The 25,812-nt window shown below is 40.4% G+C and overlaps 1 protein-coding gene across 1 annotated transcript in view; it reads left to right on the top strand.

The window, feature by feature from the left end:
- Positions 1–25,812, top strand: part of iqgap2 (IQ motif containing GTPase activating protein 2) — a 116,639-nt gene that overhangs the window by 31,565 nt on the left and 59,262 nt on the right. The window contains exons 3-8 of the mRNA XM_034170111.1: positions 12,804–12,960; positions 13,359–13,436; positions 17,106–17,182; positions 23,447–23,514; positions 25,380–25,493; positions 25,630–25,808. Of these exons, the coding sequence (XP_034026002.1) occupies positions 12,804–12,960; positions 13,359–13,436; positions 17,106–17,182; positions 23,447–23,514; positions 25,380–25,493; positions 25,630–25,808 (673 nt within the window). The remainder of the gene's footprint in view (positions 1–12,803; positions 12,961–13,358; positions 13,437–17,105; positions 17,183–23,446; positions 23,515–25,379; positions 25,494–25,629; positions 25,809–25,812) is intronic.

Genomic DNA, 25,812 nt, shown 5'->3' with positions numbered 1-25,812 from the left:
TCACAGTGTTATTGTACAGTCTGACAGCAGCAGGGAGGAACGACCTGCAGTATCGTTCCTTCTTGCACTGAGGGTGCCTCAGTCTGTCACTGAACGAGCTGGTCAGCTCCACTACAGTCCGGTGCAGAGGGTGAGTTATATTTATAGTTATATATATTTGACGTGTTGTGCTTATAAGTCTCAGTTTGAAATTACACATATCTACTAAGGATTCTGTATGTGGAATTACTGTCATATATTGTTCTTGTAAGTTCCCAATTTATATAAGTCACATATTGTACAAATTTACTAGGGATCTTATATCTGGTTTGACTGTCACATGTATTACTTACAAGTTCTAGATGGAATAGATACAAACTTTATAAAATTTATGTATATCTTTTCCATATGGGATTTTATTGGAGGTCAGCAGATGTCAGAATCTGACATCTAATCCACAGATTTTGACTACTGTTGTCACCCCCACCCACCCCCAAAAAATTAGGCATTAACCTCCACCTCTGCACTGCATGTTCTTTTGTTTTTGTTTTCATGAAATACTTTCTCACTGTTTGTTTAAAAATTGCAAATGACTCTATTTTGCACCACACATCTTTGTTGCTAAAGACAGTGTCATTTAAAAAAACACTTGTCATTCTCTGGTCATTCTTAACCTTGGTCTTTGTGATAGTGTGTCACACAACAGCTTAGCCATTGTGCAGTGCATGAATGAGTGGTACGAGCTGGTACCCCACAAGCCACATTTGGCTTCACCTCCTTTTGTGTGCAAATACTTTTACTCTGGTGTTTGGACTTAAACTTTGAAGAAAAAGTGGATTCATGTCCATCCTGTGATCTGTTAATGATGGCTGGGAGGGATTTTGATAATAAATATGCACATTAAGATTTACTTATACCCAGGGGTGCACATAGCTGGTACTCATGGTGTGTGTGTTAAAAATAAGTTATGCGTAGCAGAAAACAGGAGGGAAGCACTTCATAAGAGGAAAGCAATGACAGATTGTAGGAAAAGTGTTTCCCTCTGCTGTGCATCAGCCATGTTTAGCACACATGAGCACAGTCAGTACCAGTTATGTGCAACCCTTGCTTATACCCAAAAATATTGTTTGCTCTCATATAGTTGGTGCTGTGAACATTAATGATGCTGAAACACAGTGATCCTTGTCTTTGAGTATTTGTTAAGGTAAAAAAAAAAAAATCGGCTATTTTTCTGTGAAGTGGGGAGGGAGGGGTGACATTTGCCATTTGGTATCCTTTTGTATTTTGGGTCAAGGATGAATGCTGCAAAAACAAAGTTGATAGGCCTAATATTTTTGGAGAAATTAGCAATTTTAGCTAACCAATAAACAATGGATGTTGTGCTGCAATGCACCATGAGATTTTGGGGTTTTAAATGTTATTGTGGTTCATGTTAGTTTAACAGTGTTGTTAGTGTTATTGATTTATTGTGATTTTGTTGTTCAATTGGTTTAGTCACTTTAGTTAAGCTATGTTGCCATTACTCTGAATGTTGCCAATACCATCAGTGAAATGTGCATTGTGTTTGAGCTCCACTTTGTGTGGCTAAAATTGGTAGCACCTGCATTCGGTAAAGACAGACAGTTGTGCGTGCATGCATGTGTGCGTGAGTGCGTGCAACTTTGATCAGGGGCAAACTGAGCACAGCTGACATTTGCTGTTTGGTATGCTTATGTGTATTGGGTCAAGAATGAATGCCGACAAAACGGAATGCTGATAGGACTAAAAGTTTTGGAGAAGCTACGAATATTAGCTAACATTGCTAATTACATTTTGGACTCGCACGCCTTTCCATCAGGGGGCAGTAAATCATCTTTATATGAAAAGCGTGAGGTTTTTTTTTTACCTTTATTTAACCAGGTTAGTCCCATTGAGATTGAGATCTCTTTTGCAAGGGAAACCTGGACAATTATAAAGTTTCCAATTCTTCTAACCTGCATGCCTTTAAATGTGGGAGGAAACTAGAGCACTCGGAGGAAATCCATGCAAACATGGGGAGAACATGCAAACTCCACACATAAAGGCCACAGGTGGGAATCAATCCCATGACCTTCTTGCTGTGAGACAACAGTGCTAATCACCAAGCCACCGTGCTGCCCAGTGTAAGTGCATATAATTGTAAATACGTTAATGACATAAAATATTTCCATTGTGTTCCACTTAAAAATCAAATGACAAAATAGAGGTAATAACAAAATAAAAATAATACTACTACTACTAATAATAATGATAATAGTGCTGATATGATAATGTATTAGAAATACATTAAGACAGTAAATTAACATTAAAAATTACATAATTAACAGGAAACAAAAGGGTTGAGTTCCTCTTCTAAAAATTGTTGAGTTCTAAGGTTTTAAAAACATTCTGGACTCTCACGCCATTCCAACTCATTGCTTAATTTATTACCACCCTTAAAAAAATCCCAGTTACCTGTTTTATAAACACTACCCAACATAGAGCCTGTTAATCCCCACGGGCAACACGCTACTATATCTATATGTGTTATATATACTGGAGTTGCGTCAGGAAGGGCTTCCGGCGTAAAACTTGTGCCAAATACCAGTGCGGCTCTGGCTGTATCCGCTGTGGCAACCCCGAACAAAAATGGGAGCAGCCGAAAGGACAACAACAGCATATATATATATATATATATATATATATATATTCTGTATGCATAATTTATTTGTTTTTTTACCCCATTGATCAAGCTTTGCATGACTGGTAGGATTATGTAAATAATGAAAACATGACTTTAAGAATAATTTTTGAGAAGTATTCTGTAATTCTCCTTCATTGTTAAAGTGAGTGAACTCAAGTAAAAGTACAAATACAGGTTTACATAAGGATCGTCAAAGGTGCTCCTTAATGGTGGCCTGCACACGTGTTCCTACTCCCGCAAGTTGTTATAATATCAATATTTGATATTTGTAAGTTGATTCAGAATTGTCCAATGTCTGCATTGTGATGCATGTAAGAATAGATTTCCCCCATGCCGAGCTGACAAAAAACACTTCTTTGAAAATGTCTTCACAGTCAAGGAAAGAAGCTGCGTAATGTTGTAACAACTGAAGTAGGGAGGTCAAATTTCAAGGTGATCAAGATAATCATTATTCTTTGTTAAGCAGGCACTGAATGTAAAATATTAATGCCATGATTAGGTAAATCCCTCGCTAGTGTGCAGAATGTGTTAAGGATGATGAGGCTTTTTTGTTTATATCAGCTCTGTGTGTGTTTGTGTGTGTGTGTGTGTGTGTGTGTGTGTATATATTTATATATACACACACACACACACACACACACACAGTAAAACTCACATAATGAATTCATGTGGACCAGCGAATTTTGTCTGTTATAATCAAAATCCTGTATAAAATGGACAAAATTCTCTCTCTCTCTCTCTCTCTCTCTCTCTCTCTCTCTCTCTCTCTCTCTCTCTCTCTTCCCCCCCCATATATATTATATATACGAACAAAATCTGTTTTATATGTAACGGACTCCTTACAGTCAGGAGGCGCCAAACAATCTACGGGGAATCCCCAGCACCATAGGCTTATGTATTTCCTTGATAACTGCCTGAGTTTGAATAGGGGCCTGCATCATTTAACGGCAGCATCAGATCTTCGTCTGAAAAAAATTCATGCCTGCCTTAGGTAAGAGCCGGACATTATGTGCTTTATAAAGTATTACAGTTTGTTGCGTCACTCTTTTTTTCTGAGTCCACTGCATACCTTAAAATCCTAAGGCCTGATTTGTGCTTCAGCAACTCTGTAACTCCATGGCCATGCAATGACGGTGACGTGCACGTGATTCTTTTAAAGTTCTCTGTCATGTTTAGGGATGGGTATTGAGAACCGGTTCCCTTCGGGTATCGTTAAGAAATGATTCGATCCACCGATATCAATAACCTTTTTACTTAACGATTCCCTTATCGGTCCTTCAGAGTGCCCGTTGTTTTGGGGGGTGTTTGTCAGAAAAAATTATAATTTCTCTACATTGATTACAGACCTTGCAGCGGGTCTGTAATCAACTTTTCTGCAGCGCGGCTTTGCTTTGAACCTTGAACCAATCAAAGCAGTGATTCACAGATCGAAGCAGTGCTTCGATCATTGCTTCGTTGATTATTTTTTTTCTTTTGCTTTCCCCCACTAAAACCCTAAAGAGCATATGGCTGAGAGTATTATTTACATTTTTTATGTTAAACCGACCTGTTATGGTCTTCTGAAACATTTGATAGATGTATTTTATAACTTAAAAACGGGAGCGATGCTAACACGTTAGCATGTCTATGGCATTTTCAATGTTAAAAGTTAGCATTAAGCAGTTGCAGCTGTCAAGCGTTTGTTGTCGTAAAAGAGTCAAATGTATTACAAATTGTAACATTTTATTTATTTATTTTTGTTTATATATTAATAATAATAGCAAGCACAACAATAATAGTAATAATAACTAATCTAATGATTATATACAATTTTAGAGAAAGAGACAAAAAGAACCTGAATAAAAACACAACAAAAAATATAAAACCAACTAACAATGAATATACATACATACATACATACATACAGACAGAAATAAATAAGTGTTTCCTGTGAACACCTAGTGACTCTTACACCACCATTTCATCCCTGTCTTATTTAAGTTTAATGATAGTTTGTTTTGGTCAAACCATATTTTCAATGTGTTAATTTCTTCAGTGATTTCCTCCAGAACTATCTGCCAAGCTAGAAACTGCTGCATCCTAGTAAGAGCAGAATATTACTGGAATTAATTTAAATAAGGAAAGTTGGGGGGGTTTTTCTCAGCAAAATGGATGCTGCACTCACTGCAGTTTATTGTCTGGAATAGCCCCAGATTGCATTTCAGAGCTTCTAAAATTCAAGCATTTTCATGCACGTGGTGTTGGGGGGTAATTTTGGGTTTCAGCTTTTTTTGTTTTTCGCCACTTTCATCCCTGAATATGTGAAATCGTGAGTCACTTTTGTGCGGATTAAAATTACTAACTGGGACTCCTGTCTTGTTGCAAGAAAGAAATAAGAATTGTCCTCCGTTCTGTTCACACAGCTCCAAACGCTGCGCGGCTCTCTGCTGAGTCGTTAGAATGATAGAATCCAGTCGGAATTAATAACTTCAAAGCGAAACACTGTTTTGTTTATTTTTATTTATGTCCAGAGATCAAGGATACATTGACCAATTTCATATTTATTTACTTTAAGACTCAATGAAATACATAGAAAACCTGTAAAGCCTACTTTTAGTACAAAAATCACAAGAGGTATTGATAAGGAATCGGATTGATAAGCAGAATCTATAATGGCATCGATATCGATAAAATCTTATCAATACCCATCCCTTGTCATGTTGGTGGGTGTCTGAATGCAGTTTACCACAGGAAGAGTGGCTTTTTCTGGATCAGTTTGTCCCTCAACAAGCTCCACTTCTTTATACAATCATCAGTCTCCTGATGTTACCGTAACTTCCGGTGCGGTCTTGTCAGGCGCCAGATCCAATACAGCTGGCGCCACAGAAGAGCAATAGTTGTGGTCAGGCAAAGTTACCTCCATTGCTGGTTCCTCCAGGTGACCAGCGAGAGGGTTTGGTCGCTCGCTTCACCAAATACCAGGACGAGGGGCAGGAATGGAGTTGTTGTTCCACTCGGAAAGGACGGGGATGGCTCCTTTTTTTTTAACTAACGGTGCACTTGTGTGGTTGACAACTGGATTGCATCAGCAGGCAGAAAATGCCGAGAACAGACTCTGGTGTTACTCGTTACTACAGAATGATCTCTCCGAATATTTATTAAATAAAAAATACTAGAAACATTGTAATTGATGAAAGTTTTTGGATGTCAAACAGAATCAAATACTGGCATCCGCCACAACCGGAAATGACTCAGCAATCGGAGATTTTAACGGAAATACGTCACACCATTCCGTTTATATACTCCATACTGTCTCTCACAGTTGAAGTGTACCTATGATGATAAAAATTACAGACCTCTCCATTCTTTGTAGGTGGGAAAAACTTGCAAAATCAACAGTGGATCAGATACTTATTTGCCTCTCTCTGTGTGTGTGTGTGTGTGTGTGTGTGTGTGTGTGTGTGTGTGTGTGTGTGTGTGTGTGTGTGTGTGTGTGTGTGTGTGTGTGTGTGTGTGTGTGTGTGTGTGTGTGTGTGTGTGTGTGTCAGTATACTTTTGGAGCATTTGGAGAAGCTGACACAAATGTTTGCCGACTGCCTTGGTGTGACACTGTTTAATAAATTCATCTGTGTTTGATTGACATGACGATGAAATTAAGAAGGCAAACACATGACAGGTCCCTCACTCTGCTGCGTACACACAGATCATTTTGTCCAAATGCACTTTAATGCTGACAGTCAGTGCTCAGTGTTGTATATGTCAGTTTAGTTGTATGTGAATGTTATAGTATGTCAGCTCTGTGGATCATTTGGTTCCCACATAAACACTTAAATTGAAGTTGAATAACTACTATATTGTTGTTTTACTTAAGTGTTGTACAGATCCAACTTGCTCTTACTGGTATATTTTGTTGTTTTAGAGACACACCCTTCCAGAAAAAACAGTTGTATACACAGTGCCCTCTGGATTAACACTTTGTAACCAAGTCTCACAGAATAAAGTGTTACATTTGTGGATTACTGATGTGATGTTATGACAGATTTAAATATTAGCCAGAAGTGTTGTCTTCATTTTTAAGTGTTCAATAATTATTCATGCAAAATGTTTCTCTAAATGTGCAACAATGCATACTCATAACCAGTATGACGGAGCTAAGTGACGTAAGCTTTTGTGTGTAGCGCGTCAACCAGGATCCTAGCCATTGGCTTTTTGCTATGCTGCCGTCCAACAGGAGGCTGTGGAGCATTCAGTCCACAACCAGTAGACCAAGAGAAGGTTTCTATCCCCAGGCTACAAGCACTTAAATTTTGTGTGCATATACTCTTCCAATGTGTTTGTCTTAGTATTATTATTTAGCTCATATCTCTTTTTTGTCTTTGCTGTTGTGTTCATGCTGTACATTTTGCAGCTTTAGGTGGAAAGAATTTCACTGTTTGCAAGGCTGCTGTGTTGTATGTAAGCAACAACAGAGAACTTTGCCCTATAGTTGCAGTTAGCTGAAAGCTCCGGGGCCACTGTCATAATGTGTTGAAGTGGGACAGAGATCATTCAAAAGTCCAGAAAGCATTTGTTTTTTCTCCCCCAATTCCAGTGTGCTGCACACTGAACAATGGCAGGAAGGCCTACTTTGTGATGTTGTAAACAGGGAACTTGACTGTGAGGAGGCAACTTTTCATTGTTTTACCTACAGGACATAAAGTCCCACAAGATGATTTTCCTTTGACTCAGTTTGTTTCTGTATAAACTTCCCTGCCCAACAAACTTCTCACTAGTCATGACAGTTGTGCGTTCCCATGTCGATTCCTCCCATCCCCCGTTTTTGTTTTATTATTATTATTATTATTTTTATGACTAAACTTTTTTCTCCCTGTCACTTTGGCACTCGTGCCATAGTGCACAAAAATGTCATCACTTGGACACGGTCATATGTCTGCTATTCATGGTTGGCAAATGGTCATCAAGATATGAGGTCTGGAGTTTTGGTGTCATATGTAGCGGTCAGGTATGCTTACAATAACCCTACAGTCAGATTAGCTACAAGTGACAGAGGCAAAGCGACAACCTGCCATTCATTTTCAGTCAGAGTGGGTGTTTTACAGTGATGAGACATGAGTGATCACTATGCCACCATCTAGGTGAGGTCATAATAAGAGAAGTTTATTTTATGCAAATATTGAACAATGCGTCATGGTGATTGCCATACTGAGTGAAGGTAGTGTGATGTCAAAACAATGTAAGATGGCAGAATACCCTGCGAGACATCTGTATTTCTGTATAAATTTTATATTTTTGGCATTTTTCTCATATTTTGGAAAGGTTAGCGAGAAATAAATATTTCTAAATCTAAAATTGCTGTTTTTGTAACCAGATAATGCCTCTGAAGTGATTTATGAGACATCTTACGGCAATGTTAGTGAACTAACTAGTGATACAAAAATGTAACTGTGAATGATGTTGACTGAATCAAATCAAATGATCTTTGGTTCCATTAACCAGTCAGAGAGTCAAGCATTGAGGAAATACTCAGACCCCACTCAAACTGGGTTTGGTATTTCAGCTCAAGCTGAATTCAGTCCAGTGTTGCAGACTGAACGGTCCCCCCCTACAGATCAGTCCCTCTGACTTTGCTGCGCATGCATCATTTCGGAGCATCAGCAGCGGTTCACCGATTTCACCTCGTTTCTGCTTATAACTCCACTCCGGTCATCATCTATCTCAGCGACAGATCTCTGAAGCTTTTGTACAACAATCATTTCCACATAAATTCAGCATTATTTCACAATTAAAAACACGGTGGAGCGTTCAGAGCGTGACACCAGTGCGTCTGAATCTGACTCTCTACACCCAAACTGATCAAAGGGAATAATGTGGTTATTAACCATCAGATGACAACGTAAAACCTCTTAAATCATTCGAAGTCAGTTTTAAGCAGAAACGAGGTGATAATCTGGTAATCGCTGCTGACGCGCCAACATGATGCATGCGCAGTGAAGGCACGGGGACCTGTCTGTAGGGGGGACTGTTGAGTCTGAGAGACTGGATTGATTTCTAGCTAGTGTTCAAACCTGTTTTTCAAATCTGGCTTATCCTACAAACATGCCCACACTCAAGCTGTGTGTGTGTGTGTGTGTGTGTGTGTGTGTGTGTGTGTGTGTGTGTGTGTGTGTGTGTGTGTGTGTGTGTGTGTGTGTGTGTGTGTGTGTGTGTGTGTGTGTGTGTGTGTGTGTGTGTGTGTGTGTGTGTGTGGAGAGGACGCTGTCAGCGCACGAATGTAGTGATGAAATCTGATGCCATCATCCTTGTGCTAGCCCGATTCTTGCCACATTTGCATTCAAACCAAGGATTGGGTTGAGCCAGAGTGAAAATAATCAGTCTTAAATCTAAATATTGCTGTTTACATGTAGAAAAAACCTTATCTGGCTTGAGCCACATTCAGGCTGAATCTGGCTTAAACAGATTGCCAACCCTAGTCTGAATGGGACCTCCATAACCGTGCCAGGTTTCCCCATCCCTTTATAATCTGTCATTAACCATTGTGCACAGTAACTCCAAGTAACCATGAGCTGGCCACGCCCCGGAATGCCTATAAAGCGGCAAACTGCTCGTCACACTCACCTGTACGTAATCTGACTGTATGTGGATTAAAAAGCAACACCAACAACAAAACAACTAATTTTGCTGTGACAGAATGCTTATCTAACATAAAATACACTGCAGTATCACTTTGTTCTTTCTGAGGAGACTTTAGTCTTGACAGTGCCTGAGCCACACACCCACTGGGTTTGTTTTCACAGAGCATGGTGTGTTGTTATTGTCATCAATGTGCTGACTTGCATTTGGGCAAGCTGGAGCTGCTAAACACAGCCTTAATCAATCTAAACAAGGTGTCTGTGTGCATTCATGTGGGAGGAGACAAGCTTGTTGCTTGTAGGCAGCAAAAAGACCAGCGTTGCTGCTGTGAGGAACCCACAAACTCTGTTTCTTAGTGTTTTCTAAGAATAGGTTGGCATCTCTTTAGAGATTTATCCATTTTATGAACTGTCTCGCTTTTAGGCGGTGAGATAATGTGTAACACATTCTCTGACCTAGATCATTCGTCTTGCTGACAAATCATTCACTAGCTTTGAAATGGCTACATATTTCTTACCTCTTTGGGGTGGGGGGGTTTGGTACTACCATTTCACCTCTTGCAAGGAAATACCATTAAGATGAAAGGTAATTAAATGTAAGACACTGGACTATTATCTGGTTAATGCTTCTGTTCCTCAGAGGACTTTATTTTTCTTACCACAGTGTCTCATTCAACCTTTACAGAGATGATCACTTGTCTTCATACTAACTGTCTTACAGAAATTAAATTGTAGTCTTGGAGTGTGCAGTAGGTGACATAATTTTGGATCTGTTGCTCACTGATACTATGACAGTGTTTCTCTTCTTCAGCCTCACAGTTTAAAGTTATCAATTACAAGCCTGAAACTGTCACATTGTCTCAAAACTCAGACTATAAATTTGTCCACAGCCTCCTTCCTAAAGCATGCTGGGTACAGTGTGGGTGCTGCCTGGAACAATGCCCAGTTCTTGTCTGCCTTCAGACTTCTTTGCTACTCAATTTAAGTCGGAGCCATTCAGACATAAATAACAGCAGGGGTCGAAATACATTTTTTAACCTACTTGCACCGGTGCTAGTAACAAAAAAATTACTTGCACCAAAAAAAGTTACTTGCACAACCAAAAGTCAGTCTTATATCAACCTTTAAACTCCTCCTCTTATGTGACAGACTCTTCCTCTCTGGGGAGAGTTTGAGGGGAGAGCAGCAGCAGACATTTTTTTTTTTCACGTGCATGCGCGAATGAATCGTCCGTGAAGATTATTGTTGACTGGTTTATAACACAATTAGGACAGAGTTTGAGGGGAGAGAGAGCGAGGAACTACAGAGCCCTGGAAGTGTCATCGCAAAATGTTTTGCATATGGAGAGAATGTGCGCACGTTTTATTATATTGTGCGCACGTTTTAAGCATCATTTGAGTAAAACAAGGGCACGATCTACTTAAACGTGGCCACAATTTGTAAAACATGCACCCAATTATTCAATATTGTCTTGACACATAAATGTTGACTATTAGTCAACAAACTAGCAGACAGTGTAATACATTTCCCCATTAGAAATGGATGTGGTCAGGGTATATCATGATTTGGGCACACAAGGACATCAGAGAATTCCAGCTGCCCAGCATGGCGTCATCTGGAGTTTAAGCACATTAAAAAGGATGCTGAGGGCGAAGCGTCTCCCTGTTGTGATATTCTCTGTCTGTTAAGAGCTTCACCTCTTGTTCCACATGTGTATTTCCCACCGGTGTCACGTACGTGCACTCATGCTTCAGCTGAACTGTACGGTTTCTTTTTTTCTCCCTTGTTTCAGAAGCCATAACTGGCAACTGTCTTCTAGTGTTAGCAGAGGTTAGCCTGTAAGCTCGCCGTTGTGCTGATAATCATTTGAGTAAAAGTAAATCCCTTTGGCTGCTCCCTTGTTTGTACTCAGGGTCGCCACAGCAAATCCAAGGTGGATCTGCAAGTTGAATTGGCACAGGTTTTACGCCGGATGGCCTTCCTGACGCAACTCCACATTACATGGAGAAATGTGGCGTGGGTGGGATTTGAACCCGGAGCCTTCTGAACTGAACTGCCTTCTTAACCACTTGGCCACCACCCCTGCGCTGATAATCATTCGAGTACATTTGTTTAATGAAGCTGCTGTAAATGAAGAAATTCATCAAAATATCGACGTAAATTGCGAAGGTGTTTCGCTTCTTTCATCATCCATCCACCTCAAGTTCCAAGCGCTGTTTTCTAAGCGAGGCAGAAACCGGGTTCCGTACTCCCGGGTTCCGTACTCCCGGGTTCCGTAAAGGAAACGCAGCGGCAGCCAGTTTTTATTTATTTATTTTTTTTCACGTGTGCGCGCTGCTGGCGATGTTTGTCAGCTTTCCACAACAAATAGAGCAAAGCAACTCGCTCCGTGTGTGAGAGTCATAAAACACAGGGAAGACGAACACAACACACTGGAAATTTTTTTTTTTTCCTTATTTATTCCTTTATTGGTTCATTCTACTGGTGCTTATAGTTGATAAAACTTGGATAAAGTTACTTGCACCAGTGCAAGTGCAGTATAAAATTATGTGCACCGCTTGAATAATACGTGCACAGACTAGCACATGCATGTACTATTTCGAGCCCTGTAGCAGTCACACTAGTGGCTATGAAGTTGGCGAAAAAAATACAAAAACTGTACTGCAGGAGTTGCAAAAACAATAATGGTATTCAAACTAATTTGATGAGGCAAGAGTTAAATGGTCATTTATTATAAATTTGCAAATAATGCTGAAGCAATAAATTTGGTTTTACATTCATAAAACTGCATTATAAATTAAATTTCAAACTTGAAGCTAGTGTTATGAAAATGAATGGGTTGTGTAGGGTGGTTATCAAGCAAATCATTAATATCCTGAGTCAACAGCAGAGGTAATTGTCAGTTTTCCAGACAGGCCTTTTCCTAAATGCCATCAATTGCAGGAAGATGATGCTAATGAATGTTGTAATTAAGTTAATTGCATCACAACAGGAACTGAAAAGTGTGTTTGCTGGACTTGTTGTTGATGTGACTCCTGATCTCTTCATGGATTTTGTGTTACTGTCAATGTAAAAAGTTTTGTTTTTATTTCTTTGGGGTTTTTTGTAGTTAATATAAAAGTACAACCTGGAGCTTTCCTTTTCTGCAGTTATTTTAAAATTGAGAGAGAGAGAGAGAGAGATCAAAGTCACAAAATATAGCCGCACTAAGCACCTGCTAAATTTCCTTTTGACCTTGATAAACCATGTTGTGTGTGCAAACCTTATCTATTTGCATGTTACCTCCTACAATTTCACACAGTCAGGTTGATCTCCTGTGTGAAGTTGTTGTTGTTATTAATTTGCATTGAAGCAGGGATAGTGGAATCGGTGTGCATGGCAGGTTGGGAGAGTGACATCAGGATGATGGGTCTGTATTGTGATGTCTGTTAGCCAGTGCCGATTGAATCCTCAAACTGCCCGACCCCACAGTCCTGTTTCTGTTCTGAATTCACTATGTGTGTATGTTTTCTCAGGTGGATGGAGGCCTGCTTAGAGGAGGAACTTCCCCCAACAACAGAACTAGAGGAGGGACTCCGGAATGGTGTCTACCTTGGCAAGCTTGCCAAATTTTTTGCACCAAAAATGGTGTCTGAGAAAAGGATCTATGACAGAGATCAATCTCGTTATAAGGTAAAGTACCTCCCCATTTCCACTCCCCTATTTCTACTAAAGTTTACTTTTCTTGGGGTCTCTACAAACAAGCTTCTTGTAAGAAGAGCTCCTCCTGTGGTTGTAGTTGTCATTCATTTACATTCTTCAGTGTCTTGCATCATAGATAATGGTAATTGTTCCTGATCTTTGTAGCACTTCCTGGTAGTTTTATAGAGGAAAAGGAAACGCGTGTTGGGGCCCCATAGAAACATGCAACTGATAGCAGTAAACTCTTCTCTTTGACAAGTTTTATTGTTGATCATACAGTTAGCTCTGTAACTTAACTTCTGGAAGCAGTTTATGATCATGGATGGGACTGACTGTTGTGTTCTGTTAGTAATAGAGATTTGTCCATGTGGTGGTGTTTTCATCTTTAGAACAAAGGGCTGCACTTCAGACACACGGACAACACCGTGCAGTGGCTCAGAGCCATGGAGTCAGTGGGTTTGCCAAAGGTAAGATGTATTTATGAAAGCCATGAGCTGTTTATTTCCTCTGACTGTCAGATGTTTAAAAATTGAAATTGCAATAATAATTTCATGACTTGTAATGGATTTTGTTTGACATTTGATTCTCATTCATCAGGTTTTCCATGAACATGTATTGTTCTACTGTTAAATTTTACTTCAAAATTAGAATGCCTGCTTTCTCTGTCATAAAGCTTTAAAGTAAAATTTCTGTAAAATGACTTGTGTATTGTAAATGTGATTTCTTCCATTTAAAATGAGTTAGGCATGCACACTGGTTTGACTGAAAGATTGTAAATATTGACACTGAAATTCAAAAGTGTGACAGTTTTAAAAGAATGGTACTAAACCATTTATTTTAATTTTCTTACCAATAAAAAATTGGTAAAAATATTCAGATACCCCTGTAATGCTCTTTTTGTTCTCATTTCATATCAAATTAAACTTGATATCTGTGAGCAAACTAAAATGAACAAAATAATATCCCTGCTTGCACTAATGTTAATAGTAAATCTTTTGCAATTAAATACAGTCAACTTCTTTATTGAACAGGTACAAATAATTGTCTGTTTTATCTTGTCTATCTTTATCTTATCTAATCTCGTTCACACATATGGTGTGGAAGAGGAGTTGCACTCACAAGACTTTTGGATGGACAGGGATATTCCTATACATGCTCCACACTTTGTGTGTGTGGGTGTATAATAATAACTTTCATGACTAACCATTTCAGAAACCTATAACCACATCAACCATCTGCGACATAGTGACGCAACAACATTAGCGGTGAGCTACAGCTGGAATTACATTGAGTTATTATATATATATATATATATATATATATATATATATATATATATACGAGGTCTTTTAGAAAACTATCTGACCTTTTTATTTTTTTCAAAAACTATATGGATTTGAATCATGTGCGCTTGCATCAGCCACGCTTGAACCTTCGTGCGCATGTGTGAGTTTTTTTACGCCTGTCGGTTGCGTCATTCGCCTGTGGGCAGGCTTTGAGTGAGCACTGGTCCACCCCCCTCGTTGGATTTTCATTGTCAGGAAAATGGCTGAGCGAGTAGAGCAGCGCTGAATCAAATTTTTCCAGAAACTGTGAGAGACAGCCAGGTGGAAACCATTCGGAAGATTCAGATGGCTTTCGGTGGCTTTTCAGTCGAGTGAGTGTCCGAGAAATTGTGTAACAGCTGGGCATGTCACAACTTGTCCTGTGAGACTTCCAACAAGGACGTGCTTTTTGTTGTGCGCCATTGCAGCTCCGTCTCGACGCGCGAATTCCTCCGCACATCTTTCATTACAAAATCTCCTGTAACAGTGGAATGTGCCGCAAAGTGCTGATGTACACCTCTTCTGCAATTTCTCTGGTAGTCAGATGACGTCCCGGATCAACACAGCGTTCACTTTGGAAATGATCTGGTCGTTTCAGCCTGTCGATGGCCACTCGGAGCGCGGTGCGCCCTCCGCCGCTGTGGGCCATCTTTAATCCGGTTGTAATGCTCCTTAATCTATGTGACGCCCAGAGTATCCTCACCGAAAGCCGTCTGAATCTTCTGAATGGTTTCCACCTGGCTGTCTCTCACAGTTTCTGGAAAAATTTGATTCAGCGCTGCTCCAATCGCTCTGCCATTTCCCTGACAATGAAAATCCGACGAGGGGGGTGGACCAGTGCTCACTCAAAGCCTGCCCACAGGCGAATGATGCAATCGACAGGCGTGAAAAAACTCACGCATGCGCACGAAGGTTCAAGCTTGGCTGATGCAAGCGCACATGATTCAAATCCATATAGTTTTTGAAAAAAATAAAAAGGTCGGATAGTCCAGACTTAAGACTGATTTATTTTCCCTTTTGTATGGCTAGCATACTGGCATAGTATGGTACTATGCTTTCTACCTTTTTAAATTCATTTTATTAGTAAACGGAGCAGGCCGTGGCCTCAACTTTATCTAAAGTCTGGGTCTTTTAGTGAAGCTTAGGACTAGTGGCCGGCGATCACCTTAGTATTTCTTCTGTTTTTCTTGTTGCTTAATGCTGACAAATTATACTGTATTTGTTGTCTTTCTGACACCTGATTGTTTTTTTTTTCTCTATGTTTGAGGTGCAGCTCCATCCAGAGGTGAGAGTGACTGTCCTGTTTTGCAGGCCTCCCGTCCTTGCACCAGCATGGACTCCCAAAATTTCACGTATATTTGTATTGTCAATTGTGTTGGTAGAATGACCCAAGCAGACGGTCACCCGTTTGAGTCTGTTCTGCTTGAGGTTTCTTCCTCAAATCTTCAGAGGGTGTTTTCCTTACTACTATCACCTGTGTGCTTGCTTGAGGGTTTGGTAAGGTTAGACCTTACTTGTGTGAAGCACCTTTGTTGTGATTTGGCGCTGTATGAATGAAAATATATATGTGTGTGTGTGTGTGTGTGTGTGTGTGTGTGTTTGCCACAGCAGTTTCATTTAAATACACACCTGTATAATTTAAGTGTTTATCTCACTCGTGAGAAATAAGCAGTGATGGTGGCCAAGTGGTTAGTGTGCTTGGTTTCGGTGCCCCTGCCACATTTCTCCATGTAATGTGGAGTTGTGTCAAGAAAGGCATCTGACGTAAAACTTGTGCCATCTCAACATGCAACCTACCATCCCTGGTTCTCAAGACCAGGCACCTAAGTGGCTCTACTCTACTCTTTTCTACTCTCATATTTTACTCTTCCTTTTTAGATATTTAGATGTACCTTTGTATACTGGCATAGTTCCACCTTAGAACTGGAATATAATATATAAGATATACCTTACTGAATTTTCACGCAAATCCACCTCGGATCTGCTGTGGCGACCCCGAATGGAAAAACAAGGGAGCAGCCAAAAGGCCTTACCTTATCTTACTAGTGAGAAATATGCATTTGTGTGATTGTCAACTACAGTTAACCTCGTTAACTTGCACAAGTTGAAGTCCACAAAATCTGACCGCGAGTTATCTGAAACCACAAGTTAATGAGGTTGATCAAAAAAAATTAAAATCAGCTTACCTTGCCATATTATAATAGTTTTGACCATTTGAAGCGTGATTCATTCCTGGATGGTGATGATTTCTTCATCTGGAGTGGGTTCAGGATCTTTGTCTTCCTCCTCTGGCTGCTTCATGTCGGTGATGAGGGCTTTGTCAGTGCAGAGGATTCTGGATGATTTGAAGTTTTTGGATGTGACTCTTTAGATCCTTACTGCAGGTTCAAATTGGGCTGGAATTTACACAGGTGTGGTGGGCGTGTGTGAAGCGAGTAAAGCCGAAACATGATTTACGCGAACATGACCCAATTCCAGATAAGTTGTACAATATGTACTTGTAAAGTGGGGTCGCAGCAATATCAGAACATGCAAAATATGACACAATCCACAGTAAAAGCTCTGCAATCATCTCTACCTCTAAAATATTCTAGATTTTGTAAATGTTAGATGCCAATTTTAGTAAAGCTCAGTGCAATGGCCAAAGTTTCGCTGTATTAGATTCCTAGATGTTATTTGTATGTTTACACCTTGCATGTCTTCATGACTTGCATGTGCAGTGAATAATGTGCTCTTCTTTACCTGCAGTATAATAGTTAAGATACTAATTAAAGAAGACTGGCTAATGCCTAATGTGGTTTCAACTTCCAGATATTCTATCCTGAAACAACAGATGTGTATGATCGGAAAAACATGCCCAAGGTGGTATACTGCATACATGCACTAAGGTAAGAATAAAGGACACTACAATGATGGTACCCATTTCCCGTTTTACTAGTATCTGTTTCTTTTGACACCACAATTGCTTGTTTATCACTGCCTAAATAATTTGTGTGTTTTCACAAAAGTGACTTTAGGTCTCTCATTGCTAAATTCTAGCACCCGATTGATTACTGAAAGGCAGAGAGAGAATGTTAAGAGATACATTTGTACTTTGTAACGTGTTATAAGCACAGACATTGGTGCATAAATTGCATACCATACCCTTGCAAGGATGCCCCGCAGCTCCCGTGCCATGGTGCTGCATTTATTGTCACTTGTAATCAACAGTACCTGGTGTGTAATTGTGGATACTATTATGATACACAGCTTTGAAATGCTGTTGTGGTGAATTGAGCCAGATTTCCTTATTTTGGAATCAGGAAGGTGAAAATCTGTAATGAGCAGCTGGCGTTACTGGTGAGTTTTATTTTTACCACCAGTGCCTCTTGGAATAACTTGGAATTGGTTATATTTACAAGAAACTGTCTACCCAGACCCAGGCAGCAATGGCTGGCTCTGGAGGCGTAGAACTTCGCCTCGCTCTGGGGGAAAGAGCCGGAGCCTGTGCGTGAGGTGGAGCACCAGCAGTTAGATCTGGTGAGCCTTGACTGACTTAAAGCCAATGAGTGACTTAAAGTGAGTCATTCATTGACAGAGTACCGCCTTGGCAGAAGTAATTTGAGATGCGCTTCTCACCAAAATTTTGCTGGAGGTTTACAGTCTGAGGAACCTCCGAGTGGAGCATGAGCAACCGTATGGTTTAGCAGCACGGCATTCTTTACAAACGACCTGCGTCTTGTGAAGGTTCCCATCTTTTTTAAAACAGCCAAAGTATCTCCAAATGCCTGATTTAAATGTTTTAGGTGCGTCAAAAATCTCCAACCGCTTGTGGACCTCCATGTTTGTTGTAGAAATATGCTTTCTAAATTCCGCCTGTGTTCAAAACAAAATGCGAAGCAAGGATGATGCATTCAGTGTGCCTTGGAAAAAAAATCGATGCAAGCACGCAGCGAGTGATGCAATCACGATTTCACCCATCAGTTGAATCGATGCACAATGCATGAATCAATACACTCGCATCGCGCACGTTTGTATCTAGATACCGATTTGTATAGATTAATCTCCACCATGAGGCACCTCAGGAGAGGAAAAGGGAGAACCATCCAAGCTGTATACAGTAAGGATGGGACTTGAACTGAGGAGGTAATCGGGGACTGGAAGTAGCACTGTGAGGAACTCCTGCATCAGACTGGAGGACCCTCTGTAGTAGAGGCAGAGCTGGAAGCTGATGGGGGATCATCATCAATTTCCCTGGTGGAAGTCACTGACGTAGTCCAACAACTCCACAGTGGCAAATCCCCGGGGGTTGATGAGATCCTTACAGAAATGCTGAAGGCTCTGGGTGTGGAGAGACTGTCTTGGATGAGATGTCTCTTCAACATTGCGTGGAGGTCTGGGACAGTGCCATAGGAGTGACAAACTGGGGTGATGGTCCCACTATTCAAAAAGGGGACCAGAGAGAGTGTGCTAATTACAGGGGCATCACACTACTCAGCCTCCCTGGTAAAGTCTACTCCAGGGTGCTTGAAAAAAGGGTTCAGCCGATAGTTCAACCTCTGATTGAAGAGAAACAATGTGGGTTCTGTCCTAGCTGTAGAACAAATGACCAGCTCTTCACTCTCACAAGGATCCTGGAGGGGGCCTGGGAGTATGCCCATCTGGTCTACACGTGTTTTGTGGACTTGGAGAATGCATATTATCGGGTACCCCAGTAGATACTGTGGGAGGTGCTGAGGGAGTATAGAGTGAGGGGGTCCCTTCTCAGGGCCATCCAATCTCTGTACTCACAACGCAAGAGCTGTGTTCAGGTTCTCCGCAGTAAGTTGGACTTGTTTACGGTGGGGGTTGGCCTCCACCATTACTGCACCTTGTCACTAATTCTGTTTGTCATATTCATGGACAGGATATTGAAGCATAGTTGGAGGGAGGAGGGTCTTCAGTTTGGTGGGCTCAGGGTCTCATCACTGCTTTTTGCAGATGATGTGGTCCTGTTGGGGTCATCGGCCTGTGAACTCCAGCACTCACTGGGTCATTTTGCAGCTGAGTGTGGAGCGACTGGGATGAGGATCTGCACCTCTAAATCCAAGGCCATGGTTCTCAGCAGGAAACCGATAAATTGCCTGCTCCAGGTAGGGAATGTGGTCTTGCCCCAAGTGAAGGAATTCAAGTACCTTGGAGTCTTGCTCATGCTTAGAGCATGAGATTGAGCAGCATCGGCATAGCATTCACTCTTCCGTACTGTTGTGACGAAAAGGGAGTGGAGCCAAAAGGCGAAGCTCTTGATCGACTGGTCAGTCTTTGTTCTTACACTCACCCTGGTCATGAGGGTATGAGGGTTGGGTCATGACTGAAAGAACTAGATCGCGGGTACAAGCAGCTGAAATGGGTTTCCTCAGGAGGGTGGCTGGTGTCTCCCTTATGCCCCATTTATACCGGACTGAGACCCATATAAGACCTACAAGACCCTGACATGTTGTCAACTGTCAAGTCTTGGCTGGTTTCCAGTTTGATCTGTTATTTGCGTTTACACCAAGCGTGCATTGCAACTGAGTTGTGCGAGTGAAGTACATGTTAATATCTGCAATTAGTAATGCAACCCCATGCAGAGTCAATTGAGAGTCTATTACGAACCATAGGCGTAGGTTGGGAGTGGGTTGGGACCTGTGAGAGTTAATGAGATCGATTATGAGACCCATGTATCTTTTAACCGGTTGCACAAATGCTGCGGGTATTTTAAACTGTTCAATATACTCTTGCAACTGTTGGAGACCGATGGAGAGTGAAAGTGACGATGAGCAGAGGCTATTTTTCGATCACACATTGGTTCGTGGACTCTGTGTTAAAGGGGTGTTACAGATAGGGTGAGAAGCTCAGTCATTCGTGAGGTGTTTGGAGTAGAGCCGCTGCTCCTTTGTGTTGAATGGAGCCAGCTGAGGTGGTTTGGGCATCTGGTAAGGATGCCTCCTGGGCGCCTCCCTAGGATGGTGTCCCAAGCACGTCCAGCTGGGTGGAGACCTCGTGGAAGACCCAGGACTAGGTGGAGAGATTATATCTCCACACTGGCCTGGGAACGCCTCGGGATCCCCTAGTCAGACGTGGTCAATGTTACCCAGGAAAGGGAAGTCTGGGGTCCCCTGCTGGAGCTGTTGGCCCCGCGACCCGATCCCAGATAAGTGTATGTACAGTTTTCACATTCTGTTTTCACATCATGCTACAATACAAGAGGATTGTGTAGGACTCATGTATTTCAATGCAAGTGGAAAAGCAATATATGAATTTTGTTCAAATAATTGAAACTGTGATTATAAAATAAAAGCCCAGGCATTATGAGACATATCTATTTTTAAATATGTATACCTGTAACTTGCTCATACTGCACTCATCAGATAATTTTGACAGACACATATATCTGTGATTTACCTTTTAATATGTATATGGAAGAAAAATCTCATTTTTCTTACATTCTGACATTTAGTGGTCTTAGATTTCCACAACATATGTGATAGTGATATTGCCGTCAGTACAACAGTTAATTCTTAAAAAAAAAAAAAAAAAAAAAAAAGTATGAGGCTCTCTATTATTCAAACATGACCTCTTTGTGACCTTAAAATTTTATTTAAAGGCCAAGTTTTGAAATGGTACATGGTAACATAAAACCGGAAGTAAAAATGGTGCTTTTTTTGTTAATGCAGTGTGTTTTTCTTTTTCTTTTTTTTTTTTTGGTCATTTGTTAACCCAGTTCAAGACAGCCAACACTGTACAATGGAATGTTTACACAGTCTATTAAAACATTGCATATAATGCTTTTTAATGTTCTGTTGTTTGTAGTGCAGTTTTATTTAATGTTGATTTTAGAGTAAGAGCCTGCGTCGATATAACGTCTTTTGCTTTAATTTCCTGTTATGGGACCTTTGTGCCAACAGTTTGGCCTCAGACTATGTTCTCTGTCATAGTTGTGAGTTTTCTGAAAATTGTAATGCTAAAACTAAAGAAATAGTCCCACTCTGAAGTAAGTGATTACCACATTCATAACGTAGTTGCGTGCTTGTTTTTTTTTTTCCCTTTTCCCCTCCTCCTCCACTTTATATTATAAATGAACTGCAGTTTTATGTGTTTGACCCTTTATAGTCGTCAAAGATTTCGGGAGTTGTTATGTGAAATGCTTGCATTGTTTTCTTTGTTGTAATATTTTGGTCAAGTCCTAAGAGAATTGGTTTCCTTCCCTTCATATGCACACACGTGCTTTTCCTTCCTGTGAGTGACACGAGTCCTCAAGGACCCAGTGAATTCTCTGCTTCCCTGGACACAAACACGATGACATGAAGGTAAAGCAGTGCAGTGGAAAAGTGAAGACAAAATGGAATATGTAAAGATTAGAGCTGAGTGACTGACATGTAGGGTTTAATTGTTAAAACAAAAAACATACAAGTGATTTCATAAGAAGAATCTTTGTGTCTTTAAGCTAGTCAGTCAGCTTATTACTTTCAACTCTCTATCAAGTTCATTCACCTCCTCTTGTGCTTGTAGGTGAACTGAATCAGCTACCTGTGTGTTAAAACATTAGTCTTTGTTTAAGCAGCCATCTCAAGCCCCTTGTGCCCCAAGGACAGAGTGCATTTTATGTTTACACACGGTTTGACCAAAGGGCACAATATCCAGCCACTACAAATGCTCTGTTCATTTTTGTGTTGGTGCTACATGTGCCTGAAATATTTATAATTCATTACCACTTATCAAGTGCCTGTGAGAAGATGAAAGTTTTATGAAGTTTCCAACCACCTGCTTGGTGAATTGATTGCTCAGTGGTGAATGAGCCCAAACATTTCTGCCAGATAGTGCTCACTGTAGTCTAAGCCAACATCACCCCCTTTTGGTGTGAGTGTGACATAGTTGCAAACAAAAGAAGACTTTCTGGAGCAGTATGAACTAAGTGAAGAATGCAGTCTTGGACAAAATTATTGGTACCCCAACATTTTAAGTACAGAAGCTGAAATATGTTCAGAAATGATCGCAAAGGAACCAGTTCTGTATGCTCAAAATTTTTTTAAAATGTTCAAATTTTCTATAAAATTATTTTTATATGGTGAAAATATAAAAGAATTTAGAGGTAGCCAGCACTTTTCCAGCCATTTTTCTTTAGACGAGTCGGGTTGGATATGTGAACATTTCAAAGAACCTGACCATGTCTTGGCCTCTATTAAATGAATCAGTGAACAACAGACACCACATGATTCTATTTGGTAAATCTGTCTAGTGCCAGGGATGTCATGGCTTCCATCATTTGTTCCCTTGCATGGTCAGTATTTGAGAACTGCCTAGTCTAGACATTTATCATGTAGGGTTCAATTACATTTATCATGTAATTGAACTCAGCACACCTTCATTCAACATTCAGTGACTTGTTGGAAATATTCATATATTCAGTTCAGATGATTTATTTATATTGCATCAAATCGCAACATAAGTCACCCCAAGGTGCCTCACAAAGAAAACTGGTTGTGAAAGTGATGATTTACAAACAGTTCATCGAAGGGTTACAATAATTATCACGTGCACATTTTTAATTTCATTATATGAAAGCAGGTGGTTGTTGTTGAAGAAAATTGACATTTTATTGAAAATAATTATATAATAGTAATTCTGACTCTGTTCTGTGTGTATATTAAAGAATTATTAACCAAGCAACCGAGGTTAATAATTTGTTTATTATATGGCTGTTTGAGCTGTGTTTTCATCTTATTGGTCTTCATTTTGCATGTCCACTTCGAGCTTGTTTGCTGTTAATTCCTCCAATTCAGTCTCATCAGTGTAATAATATTTTCTCTGAAGAACTGTGCGTCTCGGAAGTTCCGCATCCCGACAATACTGCACGTGCACGCATGGAGGGCAGGGATGACGTTCAACAGTAATCACATCTCGTCAGAACACCGGTCAGGGCGCGGAGTAATACATCTTTTGCCACCGTCGTTGCAAAAATTACACGTATATAAGATATTATACGGTCTGCGCTGTCACATGATTAACCAATCAGATTCGTGGAAAAATGTAATTGGATTAGAATTAAAACTATACAGAGCACTGGCAGATTCTTTGTAGTTCATTAGTCTGAAAGTTTTTTTCTATCTTTCTGTCTCTTTTGTTCTTCCTTCCGTCCATCCTTACTTCCTTAGTTTATACTTGTATAAACTGGGCATTGCACCGCAGATCCAGGACCTGCTGGGAAAAGTGGCATTCACAGGTAATTTTATACATTTTAAACACAGGGGAAATAGTGACTTTACCATAAAATGTTACAATCGGTGATAAGTAAAATCACTGTTTTTCCTTGGAGACTTTTATTGTGTGTTTGTGCATGCATGTGTGTATACCAAATGCCCCCTCTCACTTTGTGTTTTAGCTTAATGGAAATCTTGTATGTGTGGTATTGAGAATATTTTCTGGTCTAAGATTTCATAGAAAAGATTTGGGAATGGTTACACATTGAATTTGAACTTTTATATTTCTTTTAATCATGGTTAATTTCAGGGCAGCACTGCAGCTTAATGGTTTTAATTGACCCTAGGTGTGCGTGCGAGTGTGAATGTCTTTGTCTATATGTGGCTCTACGATAGACTGGTGTCCTGTTCTGGGTGTACCTTGCCTCTTGTCCTATGACTGCTGGGATAGGCTCCAGTACCCTTAATTTGAATAAGTGGGTATGCGGTGCCCCTGGAAAGTATTCACACTCTTTCACTTTTTTCCACATTTTGTTATCTTGCAGCCTTATTCCAAAATGAAATAAATGCATTTTTTCCCCTCAAAATTCCCCTCAGAACACCCCATAATGACTATTAAAAAAGGTTTTTTATTTTTTGCAAATTCATTAAAAAGAAATAACTAAGAAATCACATGTACATAAGAATTGACACCCTTTGCTGAATACTTTGTTGATGAATCTTTGGCAGCAATTATAGCCTCAAGTCTTCTTGAATATGATGCCACTAGCTTGGCGTACCTACATTAGGGCAATTTTGTCCATTCCTCTTTTCAGCACCTCTCAAGCTCCATCAGGTTGGATGGGGAGCGTCGGTTCACAGCCATTTTCAGATCTCTCCAGAGACGTTCAATCAGATTCTGGTCTGGGCTCTGGCTGGGCCCTTCAAGGACAGTCACAGAGTTGTCCTGAAGTCACTCCTTTGATATCTTGGCTGTGTGCTTAGGGTCACTGTCCTGCTGGAAGATGAACCGTCACCCCAGTCTGAGGCTACGAGCGCTCTGGAGGAGGTTTTCATTCAGGATGTCTAGTCTCCTAATTCCTGTTGCTGAAAAACATCCCCACAGCATGATGCTGTCACCACCATACTTCACTGTAGGTATGGTACCTGGTTTCCTCCAAACATGGCACCTAGCATTCATGCCAAAGAGGTCAATCTTTGTCTCATCAGACCAGAGAATATTGTTTCTCATGGTCTAAGAGTCCTTCAGGTGTCTCTTGGCAAAGTCCAGGCAGGCTGCCATGTGTCTTTTACTAAGGAGTGGCTTCCATCTGGCCACTCTACCATACAGGCCTGATTGGTGGATGCTGCAGAGATGGTTGTCCTTCTGTAAGGTTCTCCTCTCTCCACAGCAGTGTGTGGAGTTAAATGTGTGCAAGTGTCAAGGTGCCTTTAGTTTTGTTTATTTTTTAAAATAAATTAGCAAAAATCTCAAACTTTTTTTACATTGTCATTATGGGGTATTGTATGTAGGATTTTGAGGCAAAAAAAAATTTATGTCCATTTTGGAATAAGGCTTTAACATGGCAAAATGTGGAAAAGTGTACTGCAGTGAATACTTTCTGCATGCGCTGTAACAGATGGATGGATGGATGGATGGATGATTAATTTGAAGTCTTAAGTGTTTCATGTAAGTTCTGCTGCCAGCATTTCAAATAAAGCTAAACTACTATGACCATTCGGATCTCTCTGAAAGATTTGAAGGTTTTTTTTTTTTTTTTTTTTTGCTTCTGAGTAGCAAAGGCTTGGGGGGGGGGGGGAATCTGGATATACTTTAACTACATTTGAATATTTTGGTCAATCTGTTTTGTTTAAAAAATATTTAATTTGTTCTGCGTCTGTCTTCCAGAGGAAGAGATCAGTAACATGCGGAGTGAACTTGAGAAATACGGCATTCAAATGCCAGCTTTCAGTAAGATTGGTGGTATTCTGGCAAATGAGCTCTCAGTAGACGAGGCTGCCTGTAAGTAAACAGAGCTAATTAGTTAACTATTTCATGCAACTTTCAGGAGATGGGAATTATATGAATGGTATGTAATATTATTGGCTGAAGGGTTGTCCACATATTAAAATTCCTGTACACATTCTTTTGTGCTTAGTGCATGCTGCAGTAATCGCTATCAATGAGGCAGTTGAAAAAGGTCAGGCATCTGTTACAATGGGAGCCTTGAATAACCCTAATGCAATGCTAAAGAACATCCACAACGATCTGGCCCAAAACTACCAGGACAAGCTAAGCCAGGCCAAAGCTCGTAAGGAGGATCAATCCTCAGGAAGGGTAA

This window comes from Thalassophryne amazonica, chromosome 5 (assembly GCF_902500255.1).
Source record: "Thalassophryne amazonica chromosome 5, fThaAma1.1, whole genome shotgun sequence".
NCBI classification, from domain to species: domain Eukaryota; kingdom Metazoa; phylum Chordata; class Actinopteri; order Batrachoidiformes; family Batrachoididae; genus Thalassophryne; species Thalassophryne amazonica.
Note: the sequence above shows the minus strand (reverse complement) of the source record. Positions and strands in the feature narration are given on the sequence as shown.